This window comes from Triplophysa rosa, linkage group LG1, assembly GCF_024868665.1.
Source record: "Triplophysa rosa linkage group LG1, Trosa_1v2, whole genome shotgun sequence".
NCBI lineage: Eukaryota > Metazoa > Chordata > Actinopteri > Cypriniformes > Nemacheilidae > Triplophysa > Triplophysa rosa.
The window spans coordinates 10,151,587-10,179,473 of record NC_079890.1 but is presented as its reverse complement, the minus strand read 5'-3'; the positions used below and the strand labels follow the sequence as shown (position 1 = coordinate 10,179,473).

Here is a 27,887-nt window from a genome sequence, read left to right as displayed (position 1 = left end):
ATTTTTTACTTGTACATATTTATATTTACATACACACATAGCTTTACTCTCTATATCTTTATCTTATGTTTATTGTATTGCATTTCTTAATTTTTTATACCCATAGGCCCTTATTTAAATCATCTGTGTACTGTATTCTATTGTGTTATGGTCTCTGTGTACTGTTGTTGCTGTTTCTGTGTACTGGATGCTCCTGTCACCAAAACAAATTCCTTGTATGTGCAAACATACTTGGCAATACAGCTCTTTCTGATTCTGATAAGCGTTGTGGTAGGTAAGAACCTTCAGACAAAATGTCTGGTGTTTTTGATGTGTGCCCATTTCTTGAATTGTCATAAAATCTATTATGTTTCTGTTTTAAAATTGGTTATAATTAGACAGTTATTTTCAATTATGTTAGGTCAATGTACATCTTATTTGTCATCATCAATTATCTTCTTGTCTGGTAATGCAGTCATCCACATGCACTAGCAGAAACAATAATTCAATTCAATTCAATTCAATTTTATTTATATAGCGCTTTTCACAATGTGCATTGTTCCAAAGCAGCTTTACAGGAGCAAATAAGAAAAACACAGAAAGGTAAAACACAGCACAGTGCATGGTGTTTATAGATCAAGCAAGATCATTATAATAAATAATATCTAATAAATAAATGAATAAATAAATGCAGTCTCCCGGTGAGCAAGCCAACACTGCACTGCTCTGCTGTGGCGAGGAACCCAAACTCCAATAATGAATAATGGAGAAAAAAAAACCTCGGGAGAAACCAGGCTCAGCCGGGAGGGCCAGATCTCCTCTGACGTGTCATAGCTGCACTCAGTGACCCCGACCAAAGCCACCGAGCAACGTCCACGAAGAACAGGGAGAGCCCACGAGCCGCGACCCAGGAAGCCCCACCCGCCGAAACCGTGCAGGTCCAACCCGGTCCCATTCCGCGATCAACAACAGACAACAGAGGAACAACCAGGGAAAAGTAGTAATGGCATAATTAACTTTATTCCTCTGTTGTCCGACATCGACCACAAAACAAGACCAACCAGACCAGACCCACACAGTCCCAACAAATGAAACGCCCCGAACCACAACCAACAAGCCCCCCCACTCCCTACAACACCCACCCAGCTACCTCCAATCAAAGTCACTGAGTGCAGCCATAACTTCAAACTGCTGTCGTGTGATGTAAGTCGTGTGACCTCTGCTTTTAACCCATCCAGAGAGTAGTGAACACACGCACAGCAAGTCGTGAACACACGTACACCCGGAGCAGTGGGCAGCTATCACTGCACACCCGGAGGAGCAGTGGGCAGCTATCATTGCAGCGCCCGGGGAGCAAGTAGTGCCTTGCTCGAGGGCACCTCAGTCGTTACCCACTGGCCCTGAGAATCCAACCGGCAACCTTCTGGTCACGAGTCCGACTCTCTAACCATTAGGCCACGACTGCCCCAAAAAGTGAAAGTGACCTATTAGTCAGATATGGTGACCCATACCCGAAATGTGACCTCTGCATTTAACCCATCCAGAGAGTAGTGAACACACGCACAGCAAGTGGTGAACACACATACACCCGGAGCAGTGGGCAGCTATCACTGCAGCGCCCGGGTAGCAAGTAGGGGTAAGATGCCTTGCTCAAGGGCACCTCAGTCGTTACCCGCCGGCCCTGAGAATCCAACCGGCAACCTTCTGGTCACGAGTCCGACTCTCTAGCCATTAGGCCACGACTGCCCCCACATTATTTTACATTTATAGAAGAAAAACCACACAGCACTACTGCCACACAGTGGACTCATAAACAACAACAACAACGTATTTGTTTAGAAAGAGCAAATCTGTTCAGTGATTTACATCGCTTTTGAGAGTTAAATATAGCTTTGTTTAAATGCTGCTCTGTTCTCCACTCCTTCACCATTAAGTAGCCTACAACGAGCCCCCCGTATGGAGTTTAAATGCACCCAAAACTCACGCGCATGGAATCCGCGCGCACGCGCTATGCAAACGCGCATAATGATAACTATGGCGTTATTATAACGACAAATGTCGCGAGCGCATTATTACAAGGCGAGAGCGCATTCTTGTCATACGAGCGCGCGAATCTCTCCGCTCGCACGCCGATTTCCTTTGCTCGTGCACAAAACTGGACGCGCGCTTTCAATTATACGCTGCTCTCTTATGAATTTTCTCTCCTCTCGCTCAGTGAGCGTGTGCGCACTCAAAATGCGTTCCGTGCGTCCACGAATCCTTCGGTACTCTTGCTCTCGAGAGGTCCTCCTGCGTGTTCCAGGCATTATAGGCTGTCAAAAGTAGTCAACCAATCAGGGATAGGCTTCCACGGCGGGCCAATGAAAATGCGACCTCTTAACTACAGTAGGCCTAATTGTTAAAAATGCTTGATGAAGAGTTGTTTTTCGTGTTCTTTTCTACAAAAGTGTCATGTTAAAGTGTAATTCTTGTAAAATAGTATATTGTAAATTGCTGAGTTTCATTCTTATAAAATCTTTTAATATATAAATCTTTTAATGAGTGGATTCTTGCGTGTGGGTAGGTGGGTGGATAGGGGGCACCATGAGGTCTTAATACGCCTCTGGATCCACCACGTTCTCAGGTAACAATTTTAATATATTTGATGCAACATTATTAATCAAATGTATATTATAAATGAACGGTAAGGGAGCATTTGGTATATTGCATAGAAGTTCAGTTTTATGCCCTGAACTTCTGGAACACTGAATGCAGAACACTTACAGTGTCTGTCTGCAAACGCATTAAATGCATAACCAAATAGGTATAGAATATTATATGATATTTCCAAATGCTCCAGTGCTATTATTGTTTTGATATGTACCGTTACTTGTAGTAAACATTATTTTAGAATAAAGCTAACTTAAGACACCAATCTAAATTGTTCGGTAATCAATTTAGTACTATTTTGACAATACTATGTTTAGTGTAGGACATGCATGAGGACCACATGAACTTGAGGGTGTTGGCCTGTTTTGTCTGAATAACATGGTAGTTAAACTGACGTTTATATGTAGCCTACAAAGCATCCTAATGCCCCGTTCATTTCTAATACACATTTGACTAATAATGTTGCATCAAATATATTAATATTGTTACCTGAGAACGTGGTGGATCCATCTTGCTTCGTTGAAAACGTCGAGTCACATAAAATGCCATGTAAGAGGTCGCGTTTTCATTGGCCCGCCGTGGAAGCCTATCCCTGATTGGTTGACTACTTTTGACAGCCTATAATGCCTGGAACACACAGGAGGACCTCTCGAGAGCAAGAGTACCAAAGGAGTCGTGGACGCACGGCACGCATTTTGAGTGCACACACGCTCACTGAGCGAGAGGAGATTAAATTCATAAGAGAGCAGCGTATAGTTGAAAGCGCGCGTCCAGTTTTGTGCACGAGCAAAGGAAATCGGCGTGCGAGCGGAGAGATTCGCGCGCTCGTATGACAAGAATGCGCTCTCGCCTTGTAATAATGCGCTCGCGACATTTGTCATTATAATAACGCCATATCGCAACTGCTCAACACTTGCTCGCTCGTTGAGTTGACTTCGGAGACTTTGGAGGCGGGACAATGCATGTTAAAAGTTACCAATCAAATGAGGTCTCCGCGCATTTGATTGGTAACTTTTAACATGCACTCACCTACATGCAGTCACCTACAGATTATATGTCTTACTACCGAATGATTAGTGTATTACCTTGCCTTAGCTATGTGTTAGTGTTTTAACAAGTGACATTTTGATTTCTTACATCTGTCAACAAAAATTATGCTATATAATGTAGCAGTTAAACTTACATGTCATGTATGACCTATTTAAAACATACTATAATAATATAATTAAATGTCTCCTGTAGTCATTAAATTTGAGTTATCTAATATGTGTTTACTGGCATAGCCCATTTTAATATTTTCAAAACAAATAAAGCAAAACAAATAAATTATTTAAATTTTATAGAGTACGTCATATTGTAATTTATAATAACTTGTGCTTTGAGTTATACTGTTGTAGCCATTTATTAATTCTCATTTTATAACAATTTCATGAAAATATTAACAATACAAAAGCAATTATGAATACACATAACAAACTATTTATTTCTAACTTCCTGTCAAGATGCCACATATGTAAATCCAAAGCCAAGGGCATACATAACACTGTAACCCAAGTTTAAAAACGGAAAAAAGTATCGTGTTATGCCAAATTAAGACGTCTGTACAACGGGTAAGATACATGTCGGAGACTGTAGGTGAGTGCATGTTAAAAGTGACCAAAAAAGGATCAGAGAAGTCTGCCATTGTCCCGCCTCCAAAGTCTTAGAAGTCAACTCAACGAGCGAGCAAGTGTTGAGCAGTTGCGAGAGCATAGAGAGAATCGCGCGCGCGCTCGTCAAAGCCTCTGCTCGCGGACTGAGTTTTTGCTCGCGGAGCAGAAATGCGCCCGCGCGAGGATTCTTTTCCGCTTGCGGATACTGTTCTGCTCGCTCGCGGAGTTTAAATGCGCCCTCGCGGAGCAGCTTTCCGCGCGTGGTTATCATTATGCGCGTTTGCATAGCGCGTGCGCGCGCGGATTCCATGCGCGTGAGTTTTGGGTCCATTTAAATTCCATAAGCTTCACGTAACGTATGATTAGCAAATAATTTCTGCGCGATAATGAAGCATGCCTGTCCGGTGTACTGACTATCGGCCCGTTGCCTACAAGCCGTAAAGACTTGACGATGTTTGTGTAAAGTCACAGTGTGGTGAAGTATACGGGATGAAAGAGTGTACTGTCTACAAGGTAAGATGTTTATTCTCAGTGTGGTTTAATATGACAGGCGTACTGTTTCAGTTTTGTCCCCGGCGAAAGAAAACAAAACGAGGACTGGGTTCATTTAGACAGCCGACCGATAAATGTTGGGCATCAATAAAACACGATGAGCATGCATCGAGGTTTTGTTAACGCTTTTCGTGACAGTCGTTTTGTTATTTCCAAGTAGGGGGGGTTGCATCGATTGTAATAGTACAAAGCAAGGTTTTAATTAAGAATTCTGCGTGAATCGTGTGGATACGAAAAGAAAGCCCATACAATATACTAAAGATTGGCCGCTGTGAGTTAGCCTAGCCTACTTCCTGGAATTGTCACATGAAATATACACATATTGTCAGACAGGTGGTGTATTGATGTTAAAATCATGTAACATTATATGTCAACAAACTTTGAAATGGGCTGGAAATGAAAAGAGGGTGTCTCATTTCAGAACCTGGAGCTGTCTACTGACCATCAAGCGCCGGTGTTACAAAATATTCTGCTACCCGTGATATTTTGTGACCGCAGTAGGCGCTATAAGCCCTTTTTACAATGACGTCACTTAACTTCCGCCTTTTCGCAAAGCAGTGTATCATAACATCCGTCTTGCAACAAACAAGAAGAAGAAGCAGAACTTCCGTTTTGACGTCGCGCTGGAATTTAACATTAGTGAGAAAAAAAACTGACAGAACACGTATTCCTACTTATCCTAGCACCTTCGCTAACACAAAAAGAAAACACTTACCTTCATAATCAAACAGGTACTGTTCAACTAAGAATTTGTATCCTTTCTCTAGCTTTGATCTTGTCGTTAGCTAAAATTTGACTGCAAGACGTTTGTGACAAGCAGAGCGGGACGAGGGCTGTGAGGGAACTGCGAGAGGCCGGTGACGCGAGTGATGACGAGCATCTCTCTCGTCCCACTCTGCTTGTCACAACGTTGTACATCATCTAGCCGTATTTGTGGCAGATGTGCAAGGGACTTGGTAAACAAAATTCTGAGGCGCTAGCGGAAGTAACTTATTCTTCTTGAGTTTTACTGGCGGTTGGTAAACCAGCTTATATGTGCATTACCGCCACCTTATGAACTGGAGTGCTAGCGGAAGTAACGATACACTGCTTCGCGGCAGAACGGAAAATGCGTGGCGTCATGTGAAAAGGGCGTATTGTCACTGACTGCCGACAATTCTCTACGCAAAGAGCGTAAATTCGCGCGAGAATGCGCTTTGTGCTCGTGCGCAATAACGCGCTTTGTTCTCGTGCACGTTATCGTGAGCGGGCTTTTGGGAAAGTCTGTTGAGAGTGCTGACGTGCTTCAGTGGCTGAACACGCCGATTGAACTGTACAAAGCAGGTTCATTTAATTCTTATACTGATTGCGTTTGGAATTATTGTGATTGCCATGGTAATTGTTTTATATCCTATATAGGTATGTATGTGTATGTATATGTGTGTGTGTGTGTTCACTTTTACAATAATAATAGAACAGCAATTACGATAATTCTAAACATTGTCCATTTAAGAAAAATGAACATAAATGAGCTTTGTGTTATACATACATACATTATATATAATGTACATAATAACATTATATTATAAAATGATATGTTTATAATGTACCTTATACATAAATATTAGAAATAAACTCTATATTAGCTGTTTTTATTCAGAGTTGTCTGCAGAACACAACACTTTTCATAACACGTTTTTTGTAAAAGCAAAGAAAGTTTAACAACAACAACAGCTAGTAGACTCTATCTACCTGTCGATGAAACCATCTGTCGTCTTCAGTGAGCGGACACAGACTGTGAGGAGTGCGCATTAAATGGAAAATGCAGAGTGGAATAATATAGTGGTGTATTAAGAGAAAGTTTTTCGCGGGGATGTGAATCCTCTCTACTTCGGCTATCGTTCTATTTGCCTACCAAAGGGCGCCAGCCTGTGAGGGCAAATGGGCAGCGGCTCAAGCCACAGTGCCACCCAGTGAACGCGTTCCGGTCCCCGTCGGTCCGCAAGTTTCAAAGGAGAAATAACTGAAATAAAACCGGAGGGTGGCGGCCTGGCGGGAGATGGGTGTGAAAAACGGGGGTGTTGACAGGTATGCTCTGGATTCTCTGCCTAAAGATTAAGGTGTGGTGCCATATGGGTGTAAAGAATTATTATTTCCTAAATGAAGTGACCTATTTGTCAGGTATGGTGACCCATACCCGAAATGTGACCTCTGCATTTAACCCATCCAGAGAGTAGTGAACACATGCACAGCAAGTCGTGAACACAAATACAATCGGAGCAGTGGGCAGCTATGACTGCAGCGCCCGGGGAGCAAGTAGGGGTAAGGTTGCCTTGCTCAAGGGCACCTCAGTCATTACCTGCCGGCCCTGAGAATCGAACCGGCAACCTTCTGGTCACGAGTCCAACTCTCTAACCATTAGGCCACGACTGCCTAATGCCTTCTTTTGCGTGCTTGTCAGCCATTAGAACAAGCGTCTGAGCAGACAGGTTTCAACTGCGGTAAACTTGATGGATAGAATCCACAAATAACCAATCAGGAAACGCCAACATGACTGACGGAAAGTTTAGCAAATTAAACAACATCATTCCTTCTATAAGGCAGTGCTATTGAACCTTGGTAGGCCAATGAACAAAGTTTAAATGAAAAATAAAATGACTGGCATATAACTAAACAAATCAAATGAACGAGAGCAGGCGGGCCCCCTGAAGGGCGGGCCCCCTGGGTGGAGCCCAGGGCTGCGTTCAGCCCCGACAAAACGTTTTTTAAACGGAAACGGTGGTGCGGTCACAACCCTGTTGTGATGTCGCAAGAGTTGAACTATGGCAGCTGAGAAGGCCATTCTTTGTGTTCTTTTTGAAGAATTTTTAGAGCCTGATGAAATCGGAATAAATACGTGTTTAATACTGCAAAATACATCTCTTCTAATATCTTCAATTGTTGCGTATACCGAGCTGCAGCGGACACATTTAAACGACTGTACTTGGACCCATTGTGCCAGCTGTCTCTTTAATACCGCGTGGGTTATATACATGTTGCTGCTGATTGGGCCGACATTCTTGACGCCCACCAAACAAGAGAAAACGCATCTCAAACCCTGTTGCACACTGTTGCAAACCGTTTCCAGGAAACGTGTCGTTCAACCCAGAAACCGTAGCAAAACGTTGCGCACCGGTTTGAGCTTGAACATGCCCCAGTCAAGCCCAATGGTAAATCCGGCCTTGACAAACGCACGCACGCACACACACATACACACTGCATTTTACTCTCAAAAACCTGCTGTACTATTAACAGGGCTGGGAAGGTTAGTTTTAAAATGTATTTCACTACAGATTACAAAATACATGCTTTAAAGAGTAATCTGTAACGTATTTCGTGAGATTACACAGGTTTTGTAACTTAATCGAATTACTTTAGAATACTTTGGATGGAATACTAATAATACAAAGGGATCACCAAACAGAGGACTTGCATATTATTTTAAACAACAGCAGTTTTACAGTTTTCCCTCATTGGACATTATAGTCCACAATTGTGAGTGTATACAATGTCTTACAATTCTAAGAAAAGAAGTCAGAATTGTGAGATACAAACTCAAAATTGTGAGGAAAAAGCCAAAACTGTGAGACAAATAAAAAATTATTAAACAAGACACTCACAAACAACTACGACAAAACATTAAAACAGTCATTGATCATTCAGGTAACAGACAATAAAGATTCAAGGGTATGTACATTTTTTAATGTGTGTCAGTTTGTCTTGTGGATTATGATGTAAACTTCTATTTTGTGAAATATCTTATTCAGGACAGTACTAAATAAAATTACCATGCAATTTCTAAGAAACCAGATCCCTCTTATTTTGTTATAATTATTCAAATTTTGCATATTTGGCAATAAGTATAAAATTTATGATCATAACTGTAGTTCAGGATGCTTTTGCAGATTGTCAGAGAATCACAGATTGCTGTTTACATTGAAGAATAACTTTTATAATGTTCTTAAAATTACATTTCATGCAAAATGTTGCTGTGTGTGAATGTAAGCAGTCTGCCCAGCTGAAAGTGAACGAATAACAAAGTTATTGGCTTGGCAAAAAAGGAGTCGACTGTCGTTCAAATTTCAGTTCCGTGTCAGATTTGCGTCACTCTGTGTAATGCCCGCCAACGTTCCATTTGCGACACTGCACGTGGTAGACCAATCACAGCAGACTAGACCATCTGACTAATCAGATCAGAGTAGGCTGACAGAAAGGAGGGGATTAGACATATGAATCGCCAAACTAATTATTTGAAAGTCTGTCAAGAAGTGAGGTAATAATAACTGCCTATTATTAGAAAATGAAAGTGTTTTTACACCATTGTATGTATGTAAACTTGTTGTTGGACACTCCATAAACCAAAGTTGGACCTTAAAAATCACAAAATATTTACTCTTTAATTGCCTGTTACAGTTTATATTAATGTTTAAATTAAATAAATGACATTAAAATTCCAAGTAATCACTTTGGTAATCTAAAATACTTTTTGAGTGTAACTGTAATTTGATTACAGCCTTTTTAAAAGTAACTGTAATGAAATACAGTTACTCTAATTTTGTATTTTAAATATGTAACTAAGTTACATGTATCTCGTTACTCAGCCCAGCCCTGACTATTAACCCTAAATACTTTTTTAGCAAGTGCAGAGTAATTATGTTTTCCTAGACTTCAACAAACCAGCCATTTTTTATGAAATCTTGAGACTGGTCAATTTTTTATTCCTTTCCATTCACAATGTACAATAGTCTGTTTATGGGAATAAATAATTTATTATATCCATGAATTTTTTTGTGGTCATTAGAGATTAGCCTAACTACTACATAATTGTATACGTAATTACATTAACACTGGGTCCTGTCTCTGCAGTGATGGGTTCGCCAACTTTAAAATATATATACAGTGAGGGAAATAAGTATTTGATCCCCTGCTGATTTTGTAAGTTTGCCTACTTACAAACAAATGAAGGGTCTATAATTTTTATGGTGGGTTTATTTTAAATGATAGACACAGAATATTAAAAAAAATCAGGGGAAAAAAATGTTATATAAAGGTTATAAATTGATTTGCATTTCAGTCAGTGAAATAAGTATTTGATCCCCTACCAACTAGCAAGAATTCTGGCTCCACAGATTGGTTATGTGCCTATATGGACCACAGAATAGTCCTGTCACTTTAAGAAAGTACTCCTAAATCAGCTTGTTATGTATATAAAAGATGCCTGCCAACAGAATCGGTATCTTCCAGTTCAACCTCTCCAACACCATGGTCCAGACCAAATAGGTTTTAAAGGATGTCAGCGACAAGATTGGAGACCTGCACAAACCTTGAATAGGCTACAGACAGAAGCTTGGTGAGAAGGAGACAACTGTTGGTGTGATTATTTGGAAATAGAAGATATACAAAATAACTATCAAATGCCCTTGTTCTGGAGCTCCCTGCAAGATTTCCCCAATGGGGTAAAGATGATCATGAGAAATGTTAAAGATCAGCCCAGAACTACACGGAAGAAGCCTGTTAATGATTTCAAGACAGTTGGGAACACAGTTAGCAAGCAAAACATTGGTAACACATTGGTAACACGCTATGCCACAGTAGACTGAAATCCTGAAGCACCCGCAAGGTCCTCCTGCCCAAGAAGGCCCGCCTGGCTCGTCTTAAGTTTGACAATGAACATAAAAATGATTCAGAAAAGGCTTTGGCGAAAGTGCTGGCACTGCTGTGAGACCAAAATGGACTCCTGTGTTTGGAGGGAGAGAAATGCTGACTATGAGCCCAAGAACATCATGTCTACAGAGAAGCACAGTGTTGGAAACATTCTGCTTTAGGGCTTTTTCTCTGCTACAGGTATACAGGATGACTTCACCGCATTGAGGGGCTGAGGGACGGGCCCATGTACCGTAAAATCTTGGACGAGAACCTCCTCCCCTTAACTAGGTCACTGAAGATGGGTCATGGATGAGCCTTTAACATGACAAAGACGCCAAACATATTGCCAAGACAACCAAATAGTGGCTTAAGGAGAAGCACATTAAATGTCCTAGCCAGTCTCTAGACCCTAGTCCTATAGAACCTCTGTGAAGGAGGCTAAAACTCCAATTTGCTGAGCGACAGCCAAGAAACCTTAAAGATTGACAGAGGAGTGGACTAAATGTATCCGGACACATGTGCAAACCTGGTGACCAACTATCAGAAATGTCTGACCTCTGTGCTTGCCAACAAGGGTTTCTCCACAAAGTACAAAGTTATGTTTTGCTTGGGGATCAAATACTTATTTCACTGACTGAAATGCAAATCAATTTATAACCTTTATATAACATTTTTTTCCCCTGATTTTTTTAAATATTCTGTGTCTATCAGTTAAAATAAACCCACCATAAAAATTATAGACCCTTCATTTGTTTGTAAGTAGGCAAACTTACAAAATCAGCAGGGGATCAAATACTTATTTCCCTCACTGTAATAGGTTAGCTCAAATATTTACATTTGTGATTATATAGAATATTCAAGCCAATTTTTGTAAAAACTGGCTTAAAGTACCGCTCCACAAAACTGTTTACTAAACAATATGTTGCTTGAGTTTCAATGTTCTGTGTACATTACTATACATATTTTAAACTTCTTCCTTTGAAGAAGGGGGGGGGGAGCGGAAACCATTATGCCATTCCTATAGACATTTACTAGACATCTTATTTGGGTGTTTAATGGTAAGAAGGACTCATAAGCCTAAAACCCTTTTAAGGACTGGTCTAGGTAGCATGCAGCCTTCGGTTTGAGAGTCATGCCACACACACCATTTGTCTGGGCTCAGCGGTCTCTATACGATTACCAAGACTCAAATTATACTTTTTACCTGTGTGTACCTACCTCTGTGTTAGCTCCATTCGTCTCCTATAATACGGATGATCTGTGATGCCAAGTTCACACTACAGGACTGTGAGACTAACTGAATGGGCTAGTTGCACAAGATGGCGCCGGTGAGTTGTTTTGGCTTAACGAAGTGCTCAGCAATGTAAAGAGGATCTGTCTTATACTTCTTTTTTATCTAAAAAACACCCATATTTGCCGGCCAAAAATCCTCTTTTTACCATAGTCATATGACCGGAAATGACTCTGCCGACTATGGCATCCCTAAAGCTCACCGGTACAATCTTGTGCAACTAGCCAATTGCTGTGGAATTTACACTACACAGTGAGTTTTCTTGTCATCTTCTTCTTGTTGTAACAGCATGCACACAACACAATGCAGACGAACTGTGCTAACAACAAGACCTTTGGTTAAGAGGCAGACGTGACCACAAAATCCGGCAGACATGACAGCGAAAACACATTTTTTTCACCTCCTTTCACACAATAACTTCTGGTTGATGGCAGTTGGCAAACCAGTTGTTGGTGTATTTACAACACCTACTGGAATGAAATCTGAAGCATTGAAGTGTTATTAAAGGTTTTTCAATATTCTATTATACAGACTTGTTGCTTCTGGAAATCATGTTGGGTTCTACTTCATGCAGCGCTGTGCAGGGCGATCCGCATAGTCATGTCGAGTGTCTCCACGATAGTCCTGGCAAATCAGTGAGTCTTGTGAGAAAAGGCTGAAGTAGTTGTTGTAGCCTGAAGAGTACGCAACTCTGTTATAGCGTTGTCATGAATCACGATCCCTGTTTGTTCCCCTGTTGGTTTTCCAAGTGTTCACCGTCCGGACTTTTAACAATACAATAGGCCATAGGTAGAATCTGAATATTTCCCAGCTGGTTTCATCTACCTAGGACATAACTTGGGCAATAATTGATTAGTCAATGACACTTGCCATAGAGCTTGAGTAAGGTATTTAGTCAGGTGGACTAAAACACACTTTGTTCATAAAAATAATTATTTTTCATTTTGGTTTTATTGTCTATTCATTAAATGCATTTTAACAAATTGTGACGGAAACAAAACTTTAATCTATGATGAAAATGTAATATTTAATAGTTTTTTTCATTTCTGTCTCTACTTCCTGCCATCCTCATTCAACGTGTGAAAATCCAGCCTACTTGCCGCGTAAGCTCCTCCCATTTGGAGGTCTTAGCGAAAGCACCTCCGTGGTTTCCTGAATGTTTGAGCAGTGTATTGTAAAAATGAACTGTTGTCATGGTGATGAGTCATTGGCAATAGTAAAGCAAACAGCAAACTTAAACAAATTGTAAAGAAAAATTCAAACCAAATTGTAAAGATAAAAATTTCCCATGTTAAGGCAGGCTCAATAGTTTTAATTATTCACAATGATTGATAGTGTTTACATGAGGTGCAAATACGAATGTACTTTGACGGTTGCCATTGTTTGCCCTTCCCGTGGACAGAGGGACGGTTAATGGCACCAATCCAAAAATGTCTCCTTTGTGGGCTTTATTTCTCATACAGGATTCTTGTAGAAGCATAGCCCAGGCTTGTCTCCTCGTTGGTTTGTGCATCCTATTGAACGAAAAGGGTGTGACGTCACATGTAAACTATGAATGCTCACTTTCTTTCTCAGTTGTTGCACAGAGCACTGATTAATAGTTTATTGGTAAATTGCATCCAGTGTGTTACTTTCTTTTTTTTGTACAAAATTTTGTGAAGTTTAGAGGGGACAATATACACTGTAAAAAAATCCCGTAAAAGAACATAAAGTACTGGCAGAAAATTACCAGTACATTTTCCTTTATTTTACGGACATTTCCGTTAATGCTAAAATGCAAATGAATGCAGTGCAAAATGTAAAATACCGGTAAAACAACTGTAAAAACGATGACGGAAAATTCCTTCATATTAATACAGTAAATTGTGCCCTATTTTTACGGCTTTTTTTTAGAGTGTAGCAAGTGAAATTGTTTTTTATTATTATTTTATCAAGGTTCTTATTTGATTTATATGTTGCTATGTTGTTTTATATGTCAAGTTTAATATGTCAAAAGTCAACTTCCAGTTGAGCTTGTTTTATGAAAATATAATACTAAAGGCCAGAACCTTTCTTTAGGCGTTATGTTTATGTTGGAATGTCATCCGGTTTTTCGTCTTGTCATGCTTGTTGGCTTTAGTCTGAATATGCACCGAAGCTGAACACACACCGATTTATCTATATATGTATCTTAAATGTTTTTTCCATGGATGGTTGTGTATATTAGCTTGCTGGTAGCATTTGATTGTGTTGCTATCATATAGATGTATAGACATAAAAATGTATTACTGGATTTACAACTTGATTTGTATGAGTGTGTCATGATGACGCTTTCATTATACTGTAATCCACTGAATTAAACGTTGATGCTATTTTCAGGTATGTTGTTTGACAACTTTCATCTTCTATGATCATTTGAATAATAGACTGATGATATTTCTCTGTTCCAGAGTAAGGTGTGCTGGATATTATATTTGGTGGTCATCTGGTGTCTTGATTCAGCTGTGTCCATAGGAGTGGACTTTATGGAGACAGATTTTTCTTGCTTGTACCTGGGCAAACATCAAAGAGGTGACCAATTTTTATAATGAAAATAAAATGCAATGTATAAAACCCGTCATAAAAAAGGAAATGACAATAACTCCTCTTCTATAACTACCCTTACAAAAAAACGCAAAAAAGGCAGATCTCATTCCTACTACATTCCACAGAAATCAAACAACATTACTAAATGGAAAAAGAGCACTTAAAGCAGGAGTCTTCAACTAAAATTGCTTGAGGTCCAGTTAATGAACCCTCCTTACCAGCCGAGGTCCGGACAATTAAATACCTATTAAATATGAATAGATGTTTTTTAATATCTATACGATGGCATAACAATGTCTGACAACAATATAATGAAGGAAAATGTGCAAAATGCCCTAATCTAAACCTGCACTGAACATACATTCATTTCAACATTAACAACTTTAAAAGAAAACTGAAGTGTTGTTTTCTGCTGAACTGAGATTAACAAATAGAAGCATCAAGTTGCGACTGATCATCCTCTGATAACATTTAAGCTCTTCTTGTGGCTGTTGCAGCTGAAAGGGGGGCTTGTTTCATATTTTATTTTAGTTCATGTCTTTATTTTCCTTCTAAAAGTGTTTCACAGAAGCCTCCATGCACTCTTTTCCTGTCAGTAAAGGGCTTTTTATGTTTTCCTAAAATCCGCTGAATTCTTAGTGAACATTCATATGCTGGTTGTTGGGCGGTAAGTGGGTGAGGGAGGACCCGATTAGATCGCTCCTACTGGGCTTTGAGCTAATATATTTTCCGTGTCCTTACCTCGGACTGCTGTGGGTAAGTTTCTTCAAAGTGTCTATGTCTAATTTCATAATGCCATTTAAGGTTTCCAATTTTGACAACCGCAACAGACTCCGAGCAAATGAGACAAACCGGCCTCATGCATGTCGATGCAGGAAGAATAAATGCAAATCTCTCGACCCATTAATCTCGGAAAACATGGTTTTCGGCGTCAACTTTTCTAACTTTTGAAAAGGACATTGTTTTTCAGTCACTAAGAGTTACATCTGTCTGCGCGCCGCTGTCTGTCTCGGCTCTCTTCACTCATCGACGTCTGAAGAACGTAGCGACAGTGCGCATATGTTACTGAAGAACGTAGCGACAGTGCGCATATGTTAACTGTCCGTGGCGCCGTAGGACCCAAACGGCTACTGAGCGGACTTTGATGTGCCTGCTATAAATTTGATTGCATTAGAAAATAATGTTAGGCGTTCATTTATTTATTACGTCAAAAGGCTTTGAGGTACGGACGGACGCATTTCGCGGTCCGCATTCGGACCGGAGTCCGCTAGTTAGTGACCCCTGACTTAAAGCATTAAAGGTTCTGTGTGTAGATTTTAGCGGCATCTAGCGTGACGTTGGTAGTGAGGTTGCGAATTGCAATCAATGTCTCAGTCCACCGCTCACCCCTCCCTTTCAAAGCAATAGAGTGGCTGACACAGGACAAAGATTTTTGCTTTTTTGCTGAAGGAGATAACGTATTTACAGAACACACTCTGTGGAGCAGTTTGTCTGTTTAGGGCTACTATAGAAACAACATGGCGACTTCCATCCTCCATAAAATTGCACATTGTTGGTACAGGAAGTGGGCGTGTCTAGAGACGCAACAAAGTTTAGAATTGTTCAACTTTATGCAAATAATTTGTGACTTTCTGGAGCAACTACTAAAGGGAGTAAAGCAGTAGAACTCACATCACCCGTCTCTCGTCAGTTACTGCAGTTTTTGTTTATAACTGTTAAGGGGGTCGCACACCATACGCGGAAGCGCCGAGCTGCTCAGTGTCGCATCTAGGACAACTCTGTTATTAATGTGGTAGAATTGATTAACTTATTAGAGGTTTTCTTTATTAATGCGCTGTTTTTCCGTTATTCCCAAACAGATAAATGCATCTTGTAGCTTATGGTGAAGTCATTTTGTACATTAAAGGTGATTTCAGTCAAATAACATCTAATTTAATGTTAAATTATGCGAGTGGCGCGCTGTGTCGTTGCAGGACTCAGAACAGTGTCTAGAGTTGTAGCGGTGCGCTGGCGCCGGTGTGTGCACTGATAGAAAACAATATGTTCATTTTTGCAAACAATGGCACTCCGCGTCCGGTGTGCAACCCCCTTTAATAGGGCAACCAAACTTGAAACGCCTAGGAAAATACTAGAACTAGGAAATAAGAGACGGGTGAAACACAGCGATGTGTCGACAGTTGATGGCGGTGTAAACACAGATTTGTGGAGAAAACAAATAGTAAAAAACTAAAGAACTACAAAACAAGGTAAGTGAAAATGTAAATGGGATTTTCTCTAAATGTGATGTTTGTCATATTGCAGAAAATTGATCAGGAGACATGAAGAATTGCAGTCTGTGGATGTTCCTGCCCCTGATGTTCTCTCTCTTTACAGCTGCCGGCCTTTGGGTTGTGTGAGCATCCGTTGCCTAATTTACTTACAAGTAGTACAATGGCTTTTATAACTATTATATATTTTACAAGTAAAGGAATTCTAATGTTTAAAACAGGTATTTTATTGCTGTAGAGGATGAGAAAATAACCCCCCTAAGTTCAGAGTACAAGTAAGTGAAATTTACCTCTACATGTTTGGCAATTAAATGATTTAATTTTAGTTTCAATAATTAAAATTATGTTAGTATTGAATAATCTATTCAAACTGATTTTTTGTGTATAGAAGGGCGGAATCAAAGCCTCCTCCATATATCAGGTACATCTTCATAAAGTTTATCATGAAATGCTTTTTGCTTTATTTATTTTGCCTTTTTAAACTATTTTTATTATGTTTAGCATTGCAGGCAATGCCCCCCCTGCAAGCTGCGTTTTTAGTCAAGTCATGAACATGGCGGCCTTTGTAGGTATGAATGGTGCAAATTTGGTGCAAAATTGAAGACTTTTGTTGCCTACAAAGTTTATACTTTTATTTCAGTGTTTAATCGCAATATGTATATATCAGCTTTTATTTTTCATATCTATGCTACATAGCATGATCTGATCTGAAATTGCAAAATTCCACACCATGAACTTTTATTTAGAGAATTTACAGAAATTATTATTTTTTATTCATTTTTTATTTTATTTTTTATTATTTATTCACCCTCAGATTGTTCTAAACCTGTATAAATTTTGTTGTTCTGCTAAACACAAAATAAGATATTTGGAGGAATGTCTGTAACCCGAACTGACTATAGTAGACCTATTTATTTTCTCTATTATGGCAGTAATCGATCTGTTGGGTGAGTAAATGATGACATTTTTTTGGTGAACTATCCCTTTAAGGTGGTGCTAAGCCAATTGTCAGGTGTCTAAATAAATGATCCCATGGTCATTTGGGCTCTAGGATTTATTCTTGGAGTGCTGAGATATCTGCAGCTGAAAGCTAGGGTGCATAAACCCTGGCTCAACACTGGCAGTTTGGTGGCTTTGTCCCTTGCCTGCTTTGGCATGACTCTAGTTGGCAATTTTCAGGTATGTATTATTTCAAGTTGTACATAGAGTACAGTACACCAATACATAAATGAGTTTTATATTATAAACTAAACAACAAGGTCAATCTGAAATATTATTTTTTATTTAGCTGGCAAATGATGAGAAGCTGCATAATATTGGCACATCCATGACCTTTGGTCTAGGCACACTATTCTGCTGGGTCCAGTCCTTCATGACCCTGAAGGTCAACTTGCGAAATGAAGGCAAACGAGCTGGAATTCCTCGCTTCCTGTTGTCTGTAGCTGTCACTTCTTGCATGCTGCTTTGTATCATTCTTCCTTCAAGTGATCCTTCACTGAACTAAAGCAATGTGAAAATTGCCAGTAAGACATTGTCTGACTGTACAAAAATTATTTGCTAATAATTTCAGGTGCAGATAATAGAACAAAGAAACAGTATAAGCTGGCGAACAAACATTTCAGCTACAGGTAGTAGAGTTGATCTTACCAATGTGTGTCTGTCTATACGTATATGTGATCCTGGACCACAAAACCAGTCATAAATAGCAATTAGTGATGTTTCGTTCGTGAACGAATCGTTATTTTTGAACGAATCTTTTAAGTGAACGAATCGTTCACGAAATGCAATGACTCATATTTCTCGTTCACTGAAATCTCTACCTCGAGCACAGAGCGTCTTGGCTTAAAAGAGTGTCTATAGCATGAACCAATGGCGTTCGAGAGTGAGCTTTGACAGAGCATATGATTGGTTGAATGTACTGAACGAATACGCCCTTCACTGAACGAACGAGCCTGTGTTTGAGTCTGAACGAGACCCGCTGATTCTCGTTCATGAACGACATGAACGATGTTCGTAAGTGAACGAAAGGACCGGCTGATTCTCGTTCGTGAACGAGCTGTTACTTCTCACTCGTAAACGAAATGAAAGATGAGGTCTCTTGTTCAACAAGTACAGAAACTGACACAATGTAAAGATCCTTACGAAAATAATAAAATAATGCAAGCTGATGGTTAAATGTAACAAAGACAAATTAACATTGTCATTTTTATTGCATGGAAAATGTCAAGCCCTGTTTACTCAGTTATTGTACTGCAAGCACAGGTGTTTTGTGTGCATTTTGTATCATTTATTGTTCTTTCAAATAAAACCCAGATAGCACAATCCATCTGGTTTACGTCTATTTGATGTCTGCATTTACATCTGCAAGACATCTTAAATACATAGTTTGCTCATCTGCAATACGTCTCGGAGACGTCTGAACGTCTGTAATACGTCTGCTAAAGATCTGGAGATCTGCTGCTTAAAAACATCTGCTAAACATCTTAGAAAGAGCTGTTGTACATCCATTCTAAATCATAAACATCTTACAGACATCTTCTAGATGTCTATATGAAGTCTGACAGCAGACATCTCCGAGACGTATTGCAGATGAGCAAACGATGTCTTGCAGATGTAAATGCAGACGATAGACGTAAACCAGATGTATGTGTGCTATCAGGGAAACGACTAACTTTTAATTCATGTCATGCACTTCTCTAAAAAAGTATTGGTTAGCTCTCATTCGCGTCACGTCAGCAAATAGCATTCCAGTTCCGGCTGTGAAGGGACATGTCATTGGTTAGATCTTCCACTGAACGGATACGCCCACACTGACCAGTCGCAGTTCGGTCTGAACGAGAGAGAGAGATCTCGTTCGTGAACGAATTGAACGAACTGGTACATGTCGTTCATGAACGAAATGAAGGAATTGAAGGAGAGTGACACTGTAGGTCGGTCATTTAGCATGTGAGTCTCGTTCAGCAATCAGCAGAAAGCGGATGCAAAGCGCACTTACAGGTAGGCTACTTTGTACGCTTGTTTATTTAAAATACATAAACTTCACATTATAAATGTGTAAATGACCAAACAATTAACTTTTTAATTATGCAGAAAAACGTTGTGCGTTGGTCATCTGAACCACTTATTTTATTTATTTAATGAGTAGATCAGAGACACACATTTTAATAAAGCCTGTAATCAGTTTATACGTCCATTAATACGTTCGTTGACAACACAACTATTTTTCGCCACCTGCTGGCGTATTATAGAAATGGTCACTGAACGAATCATTTTGGTGAACGAACTGAAAAAGAACGAATCACTCAAATGAATCATAATTACCATCACTAGTAGCAATAGCCAACAATATGTTGTATGGGTCAAAATGATAGATTTTTCTTTTATGCCAAAAATCATGTTCCATGAAGATATTTTGTAAAATCCTACCGGATATACAGTATATCAAAACTTTATTTTTGTGAGTGGATGCAGCAAAATCACAAACAACATGAGCGGGAAACATGCCTACAAACTTTGGTCGCTGCTACCCGCTCTTTGGGAATTACCCACTCAAGTTTGGTATCTATGTAAAGCTTAGAATTTCCGCTTTCGGGTTTATCTCCTCTTCACAACGTCATTACAGCGGTAAGCCAATAGAGAGCGTTAAAACAAACCTGTTTCTTCTTAGCAATGGCCCAGTACAACTGCCTGCTACAGCGCCTCTGATGAACAATTTTAAAGGCGATTTTCTCAATATTTCGATTTTTTGCACAGTCAGATTCCAGATTTTCAAATAGTTGTATCTCAGCCAAATATTCCTATCCTAACAAATCATACATCAATGGAAAGCTTATTTATTTTTTATTTTATTTTTGACCTATATGACTGGTTTTGTGATCCAGGGTCTCACAGACACATATATTACATTGTTGGATTATAGAATTTGCTCAGTTTACCAGTTGACAGTGTTGGGTGTAACTAGTTACTAAGTAATTAGTTACTGTAATTTAATTACTTTTCCCTTGAAAAAGTAAAGTAAGGGATTACTCTTATTTTTTCTGTAATTTAATTAGTTACTTCTGATGTAATTAAACTAAATACTTTGTGTAATGTGTGTGTGTGCAGAAGAGGAATTGACATCAAAATTCAAAGTCTGACTTTAAAATCTGTGCTTTAATGTATAATTCTCACATTTGTAATTAATAATAATACTTTATGTAGTTTTATATTATTTATTTGAATGAATTAAAAGAGCCGTTTCATGTCTATCCTTGAATCACTTAACTCATCAAGGTTGATGTAGGATATAGAAAGTAATTAGTAATAAGTAATTAAATACTTTTTGAAGAGAGTAACTTGTACAGTAATCTAATTACCTTATCGAATGTGTAATTAGTAACTAGTAATTAATTACTTTTTCAGAGTAACTTACCCAACACTACCAGTTGGATTGCTGATTTACCAGTTGGATCCTGATTATACTGCATTCTGGCTTTGTTTGACTGTGAATTTAACCTTGCAAACTGATTCATGAAATCAGCCTGGTCTATATACAGATGAACTCATTGTCATGTTCAAGAAACCAGTTTAAGATGGTTTGAGCTTTGTGACATAGTGCATTATCTTGCTGGAAGTAGCCAACATAAGATTGGTACACTGTGGTCATTAAGGGATAGACATGGTCAGCAATAATACTCAGGAAGGCTGTGGCGTTTATACAATGCTCAGTTAGTACTAAGGGGCCCAAAGTGTGCCAAAAAATATCCCCCACACCATTACAGCACCACCACCAGTCTGAACCGTTGATACAAGGCAGGATGGACAGGTTGTGCATTCAGAGATGGCATTCTGGTTATTTAAGTTACTGTTGCCTTTTTATCATCTCAAACCAGTCTGATCATTCTCCTCTGACATCAACAAGGCATTTTCGTCCACACAACTGCTGCTCACTGGATTTTTCTCTTTTTCAGACCATTCTCTGTAAACCGTAGAGCTGGGTGTGAGTAAATCTCCCAGTAGATCAGCAGTTTTTAAAATACTCAGGCACCAACAACCATACCATGTTCAGTCACTTAAATCCCCTTTCGTCCCCATTCTGATGATTGGTTTGAACTTCAGCAAGTCGTCTTTAGATGCCTCAATGCATTGAGTTGCTGTCATGTGATTGGCTGATTAGCTATTTGCGTTAACAAGCATTTGCACTGGTGTACCGAATAAAGTGGTCGGTAAGTATACTGTATATAGCTGATCTGATAAATCCATTTGCAAGGTTTAATTTACAGTCAAACAAAGCCTGAATGTAATCTAATCAGGATCCAACTGGTAAATCAGCAATTCAACTGGTAAACTGAGTGAATATGATAATCCAAGAACACTCTTAAAAATAAAGGTGCTTAAAAGGTTCTTCAAGCGATGCCATAGAAGAATTTTTGGTTTTAACATTTTTTTATGTATTTGCCATTTTCGCAAGAAATAACATAGGCTCAAAAGCTTTCAGTTAAAGCTATTTGTTAAGTAAGGGATAATGTACAGGCAACCGGTTGTTATCGCAGAAATAAGACCCGACAGTGTGATCAGGACCTGACGCGAAGCGGAGGTTGTACATTGTACATGCTTGTACATTATCCCGCTTATTACACGGCTACTTGCCACATGAGAAAAAAATAGACATGAAATGTGAATTTGAAATATTTATTAGCTAATTTTTATCGAATGCAGACTTTCCGTGAGGAAAAGCCGTTTACTTTCGGTTTTAAGGTAAGAAACGGCGTTATATTTAATTTGTCAAAAAAACTGTCAAAATGATTTGCTGCATCCGGGTTATCGTGTGTTATTAGTTTTGAGAGGTTGTTATCTGGGTATAACGAACCTGCAAATGTCGCGACTGGCCAATCAGAATCAAGCATTTCAACAAGCCGTGTAATAACATTAGTAAATGCATTAGCTAACATTAGATAACGATGAACAATTAAATTTTTCAGCATTTATTAATCCTTGTTAATGTTAGTTCATGTCAATACAGTTATTCATGTTAGTTCATGGTGCATTAACTAATGTTAACAGTGACAACGTTTGATTTCAATAATGTATTAGTAAATGCTGAAATGATCATAAACTAGGGGTGGGTTGCACCAACAAGGATTAAAGTAAACAGAGTTTAGAGCTAGCCTAGGATTTGTTGATCCTTTAACCTGTATTTAAACCGTCATATGCGATTAATGTTGTCAGCCATGATGGATTGTTGCACTGTCATGTAAAAAGGAAATAAACAGCTCGTGCATGTAAAAGAAAAGTAATTTTGCTATTTAAAACCTCTCTCTGGATAATTCGTTGATCAGTCTGATCAAATATGTCAAACATGACAGTTGAGCCGCATCTTTATCCTTCAGCTCGCGACTGGAGCAGACATAAGAGAGAAGAGCGCAGTAGGGAATCATGAGCGGATGGACCTCTGCCGTAGACGCCGTTAATCTAGATTTACTGTAAAATTAAAACCTGGATCAAATGATATCTTAAATATAAACCTGATTATTTTTAAACAAGGTTTACAGTTTGGTGCAACAGAATTATTAAATAAACCTTGATTTAATCTAGATTTAAGCCTAATCCTTGTTGGTGCAACCCACTGCTGTATTAGTATTGTTAATTCATTTTAGGTAATGCTTTAACTAACTGTTAATAAATAGCACCTTATTGTAAAGTGTTACCGAAATTCCATTCTAATGTTAGTTTAGTGTCCAAAAACGGAAACAGGATGGGCTGGACCAGTGTTGTTTACGTTTTGCGAATTGTCTGGCTTTTTTCTTATATAATGCTTTAAAGGTACTGTATATTTTACCCAAATATAAAAATTCCCATTTTACTCACCCTCAAGGCATCTATTTATATATGGCTTTTTTCTTTCAGAATAATGCAGTCGGAGTTGTAATACCACGTATCCTGGGTCTTCCAAACTTTAGAATGGGAGTGAATAGTATGAGATTTTGAAGCTGCAAAAAGTGTTCGTGTTTATCGATTCGCTTCAGATGGCCTTTATTAACCCCACGGAGACACGTGGAGCAGTTTTTGGATCGATGGATGCACTTTTTGGAGCTTCAAAATATCATCAAATATTCACTCCCATTCTAAAGCTTGCAAGACCCAGGATACGTTGTATTACAACTCCGACTGCATTATTCTGAAAGAAGCAAGTTGTACATGTAGGATGCCTTGAAGGTGAGTAAAACATTAGGTAATTTTGTTTTTTGGGTGAAATATCCTTAATTAAAATTAAAATAATAATCTAGCTGCCTGTTTCATTCATTGAAGTTTCCCAGTTTTTATTGCTACCTTGACCTCAAATGACAGATTTTGCTCTAATGGCACAGCGGCTACACATGCATGCTGCCCGGGCACAATGGGCCTTGGTTATGTTTTTCCTGACATACCTGAGCACATTTGCCATTGAGTTCCGTCACTGCCATTTTGAGATGGTGTGTAGTGACAACCAGGAACTTCCACTTAGCCTGTCTGAAAGTTTCTCTGAGGTCTCGGAATACCAATCTGACCAACTATAGTCTTTCTTTGATAATATCTGTTGAGTCCCGTACTTCCTGTTTGCAAGTTTATCAGTCATGCATATATATTGAATGTAACTTCTCTAGATAGATCCTTGGATGACTGTCTTTTCTGAATGTGTAGATAGACTTTTTGAAAGCAACAAAGTCATGAAATGCACAATGTTACTGTTATGCGTTCCATATTTATATGTGAATCAAATACCAAGGACGCTTATAAAATGAGAAAATATAAAAACAGGTTCAGCCTTTTTTGCACAATAGTTGATTTTTTATGATTTTAATTGTTTTCTTTGATTTAAAAGCATATATGATAGTTTAAAGACAGTAAAAAAAAACATTTTATAGTAAAGGATTTAATCACCAAAAAACTGTTCTTTGATTATTTAAAGTGCTTTGATACAAAAAATAAAGGATGAAATTAAGATTTTTTGAGAATCTTCAGGTTGCTATGCTCCACATGACAGTTTATAGAACAAACTTCAATGTGGGAAAAATAACCAGAAGTAACATAAAAGTCCTCTTGCAAGTAAACCAGAGTTAGTAGGCAACACCCTGAAGACATTGTTAATGGATCACAGATTTCACAAGTTTTTGACTGTGAACCAACATTTTAAACCAGCAATTTTACAGAAGTCATAGACCTGCGTAAACTTATAAAGTGCAAGGCTATAAAGCAGACCAAATTAATGTGTGCATGAAACAGCATTTATTTCATTTTATTTAATTCAAGTGTGAAAATGTCTATGTCTATCTACAGTATGTACTATTTTTATACTGAAATATCTTTCTTTGTCACAAAGTGTAGTTTTGTTGAGATGTTTGTTACTGTTATTTTACCATGTGTACCATGCTTTTTTTACCAGTGTAGTTTACCAAATTGTGTTGCGTGTTTGATTACACTGCAAATTGTGTCTGTATTGTACTACCACTTTTTGTTCCTTTGCTATACGTTCCCTAAGAATGTAAACCCAATTTGTTTTTGTAAACTGACTTTGGATCGTATGGCATTGTATCAACTTTATTTTCAACAGTTGCTGATGTAGTCACATTAATAGAATCTTTTAATTGTACAGACTACTGCAGTTTACATACATTTGAAGAATTTACTTTTCAGTACACTAATAACTGATATGTCTGAAATAAATACATTTTCTTTTTGGGTGTGACTTTGTTCCCTAAAAGGCTTTTCAGCTGTTACACAAGCTGTAAAACGCCCATCTTGAAAGATCAATAACAAATTGTGATTTAAAGACTACGCAGTAATGTAGAGGAGGCTAATGAGCAGAGACATTTTTAAGAAAACAAGATACTATGAAAACTATATATTTTTGATGCATTTCATTATGTATCTGAAGTTTAAGCGATAATGGGAAATCAAATCTCTGAATTTATAAACTGAGATGCATCCAGCAATACTTTAATGGAGAAGAAAAATTAGATGCAATTGCTTTAATTTATAGAATAATTCTATTAACATCCTTTAAGACTTGTAAGCCTTCTTTAACAGGGAATCTGTGCAACCACATTGTGCACTAGGGCACTGTACATTACCCCGTAGAGCAGGAGTCTTACACTAAAATTGCTTGAGGTCCAGTTAATGAACCCTCCTTACCAGCCGAGGTACGGACAATTAAATACCTAAAAATATGAATAGATGTTTTTTTTATATATCTATACGATGGCATAACAATGTCTGACAACAATATAATGAAGGAAAATGTGCAAAATTCCCTAATCTCTAAACCTGCACTGAACATACATTCATTTCAACATGAACAACTTTAAAAGAAAACTAAAGTGTTGTTTTCTGCTGAACTGAGATGAACAAATAGCAGATACAACATCCTCTGATAGCATTTCAGCTCTTCTGGTGGCCGTTGCAGCTGAAAGGGGGTTTGTGTCATATTTTATTTTAGTTCATGTCTTTATTTTCCTTCTAAAAATGTTTCACAGAAGCCTCCATGCACTATTTCCCCATCAGTAAAGGGCTTGTTATGTTTTCCTAAGATCCACTGTATTCTTAGTGAACATTCATATATCTGGTTGTTGGGCAGTAAGTGAGTGAGGGAGGACCCGTGTAGATCGCTCCTACTGGGCTTTGAGCTAATATATTTTCCGTGTCCTTACCTCGGACTGCTGCGGGTAAGTTTCTTCAAAGTGTCTCTGTCTAATTTCATAATGCCATTTAAGGTTTCCACTTTTGACAACCGCAACAGACTCCGAGCAAATGAGACAAACCGATCTCGATGCAGGAAGAATAAATGCAAATCTCTCGACCCATTCATCTCGGAAAACATGGTTTTCAGCGTCAACTTTTCTAACTTTTGAAAAGGGCATTGTTTTTCAGTCACTGAGAGTTACATCTGTCTGCGCGCTGTGCAGCGAGTCTGTCTCGGCTCTCTTCACTCGTCGACGTCTGTACGTAGCAACAGTGCGCATACTGTATGTTAACTGTCCGTGGCGCCGTAGGACCCAAACTGCTACTGAGCGGACCTTGATGTGCCTGCTATAAATTTGATTGCATTAGAAAATAATGTTAGGCGTTCATTTATTTATTATGTCAAAAGGCTTTGAGGTCCGGACGGACGCATCTCGCGGTCCGCATTCGGACCGGAGTCCGCTAGTTAGTGACCCCTGCCGTAGAGCGTCATCAGAGGACAAATTGTTCTACTTTGGGGTACAACCAACCCCTATTGAATCAACTTCAGCCATAGATGCTAAGTTGCCAGCAAGTTTAAAGCGTCGATTACGTGGGCCAGAACCTGAAGGGCCCTATAAAATTCAGCCACAAAATCACTGCGTGTGATGTTAAGGAGACAAGGAATCAGAAAACTTCTCCAATTCTCAGATTTGGGCCAAAATAAAATCAATCGCATTGAAATTTAGGAGCAGACTTTAGCTCTCTCACCCAGAACATGAGCTGTGTCCTGTTGTCCGCCCCTCTTTATGTTCACCGTTACGGTCAACAACGGAACATTTACATTGTTTCTTATGTTATTATGGGCAGGACATAAACACAGCGGACTCACTGGTGGAAGGGTCTATGCTGACGAGCAGAATGCGTCACCAGTGTGGTTGTTTTCATACACTCCAGACAGTATGACAACATATTATAAGTAAACAACATATTATTCTCTTTTGATACAAAGAAGACCAACCTGCTGAGTAAAGTGACAGCTCGTAGTTTTTAGTACTTAATCAGAAGTTTGCACCCTAAATGTGATTACTGAGGTCTAATATTAGCATAGATTATCTACATTTCTTATTTCTTACAATATTTTCAGCTACAGGTAGAAGAACAATTATTTTCAGGTACAGGTAATGATGTTGTGACAAAATGTTGTGTTGATATTGCACAGCTTTTTATAACATTTATTAAACATTTGTATACATGTCAATATTTGTTGGTGGTACAGAGGTAAAGGCCTCCTGATACAGTGGCTGTGGCTACATGTTTCTTAAAAACGTTCTGTGGTGCTTATTATCTGAGAAATGACTGAAATTTTGACTTGAAAGTAAAGACATACATTTTTGCAGTATTTCACTTACATTCTTTTGCATATTTTTATTTAATTAGTTTATTGGTTATATATCCATTTTATTAGACCTATTCTATTCTGTTCTGTTCTATTTTTATTAATGGCAATTTAGGTGCATCTCAAAAAAATTGAATATCATGAACAAGATATTTTTCTTTTGTAATTTAATTCCAAAGAGCAAATTTTCTTAT

General features: G+C 38.6%; 1 protein-coding gene across 2 annotated transcripts; it reads left to right on the top strand.

The window, feature by feature from the left end:
• Positions 1-4,345: 4,345 nt before the first annotated feature.
• Positions 4,346-25,316, top strand: tmem150c (transmembrane protein 150C). 2 transcript variants are annotated; one of them, XM_057331864.1, is made up of 9 exons: positions 4,346-4,793; positions 14,217-14,337; positions 16,654-16,744; positions 16,841-16,894; positions 17,008-17,040; positions 17,121-17,188; positions 17,671-17,798; positions 17,908-18,085; positions 23,946-25,316. In XM_057331864.1, exons 3-9 carry the CDS (start codon positions 16,671-16,673, stop codon positions 24,152-24,154), a joined length of 744 nt encoding a protein of 247 aa, XP_057187847.1. In that variant the 5' UTR covers positions 4,346-4,793; positions 14,217-14,337; positions 16,654-16,670; the 3' UTR covers positions 24,155-25,316. The 2 variants fall into 2 exon arrangements, with proteins under 2 accessions (XP_057187847.1, XP_057187857.1); XM_057331874.1 differs by lacking the exon at positions 14,217-14,337.
• Positions 25,317-27,887: the final 2,571 nt, after the last annotated feature.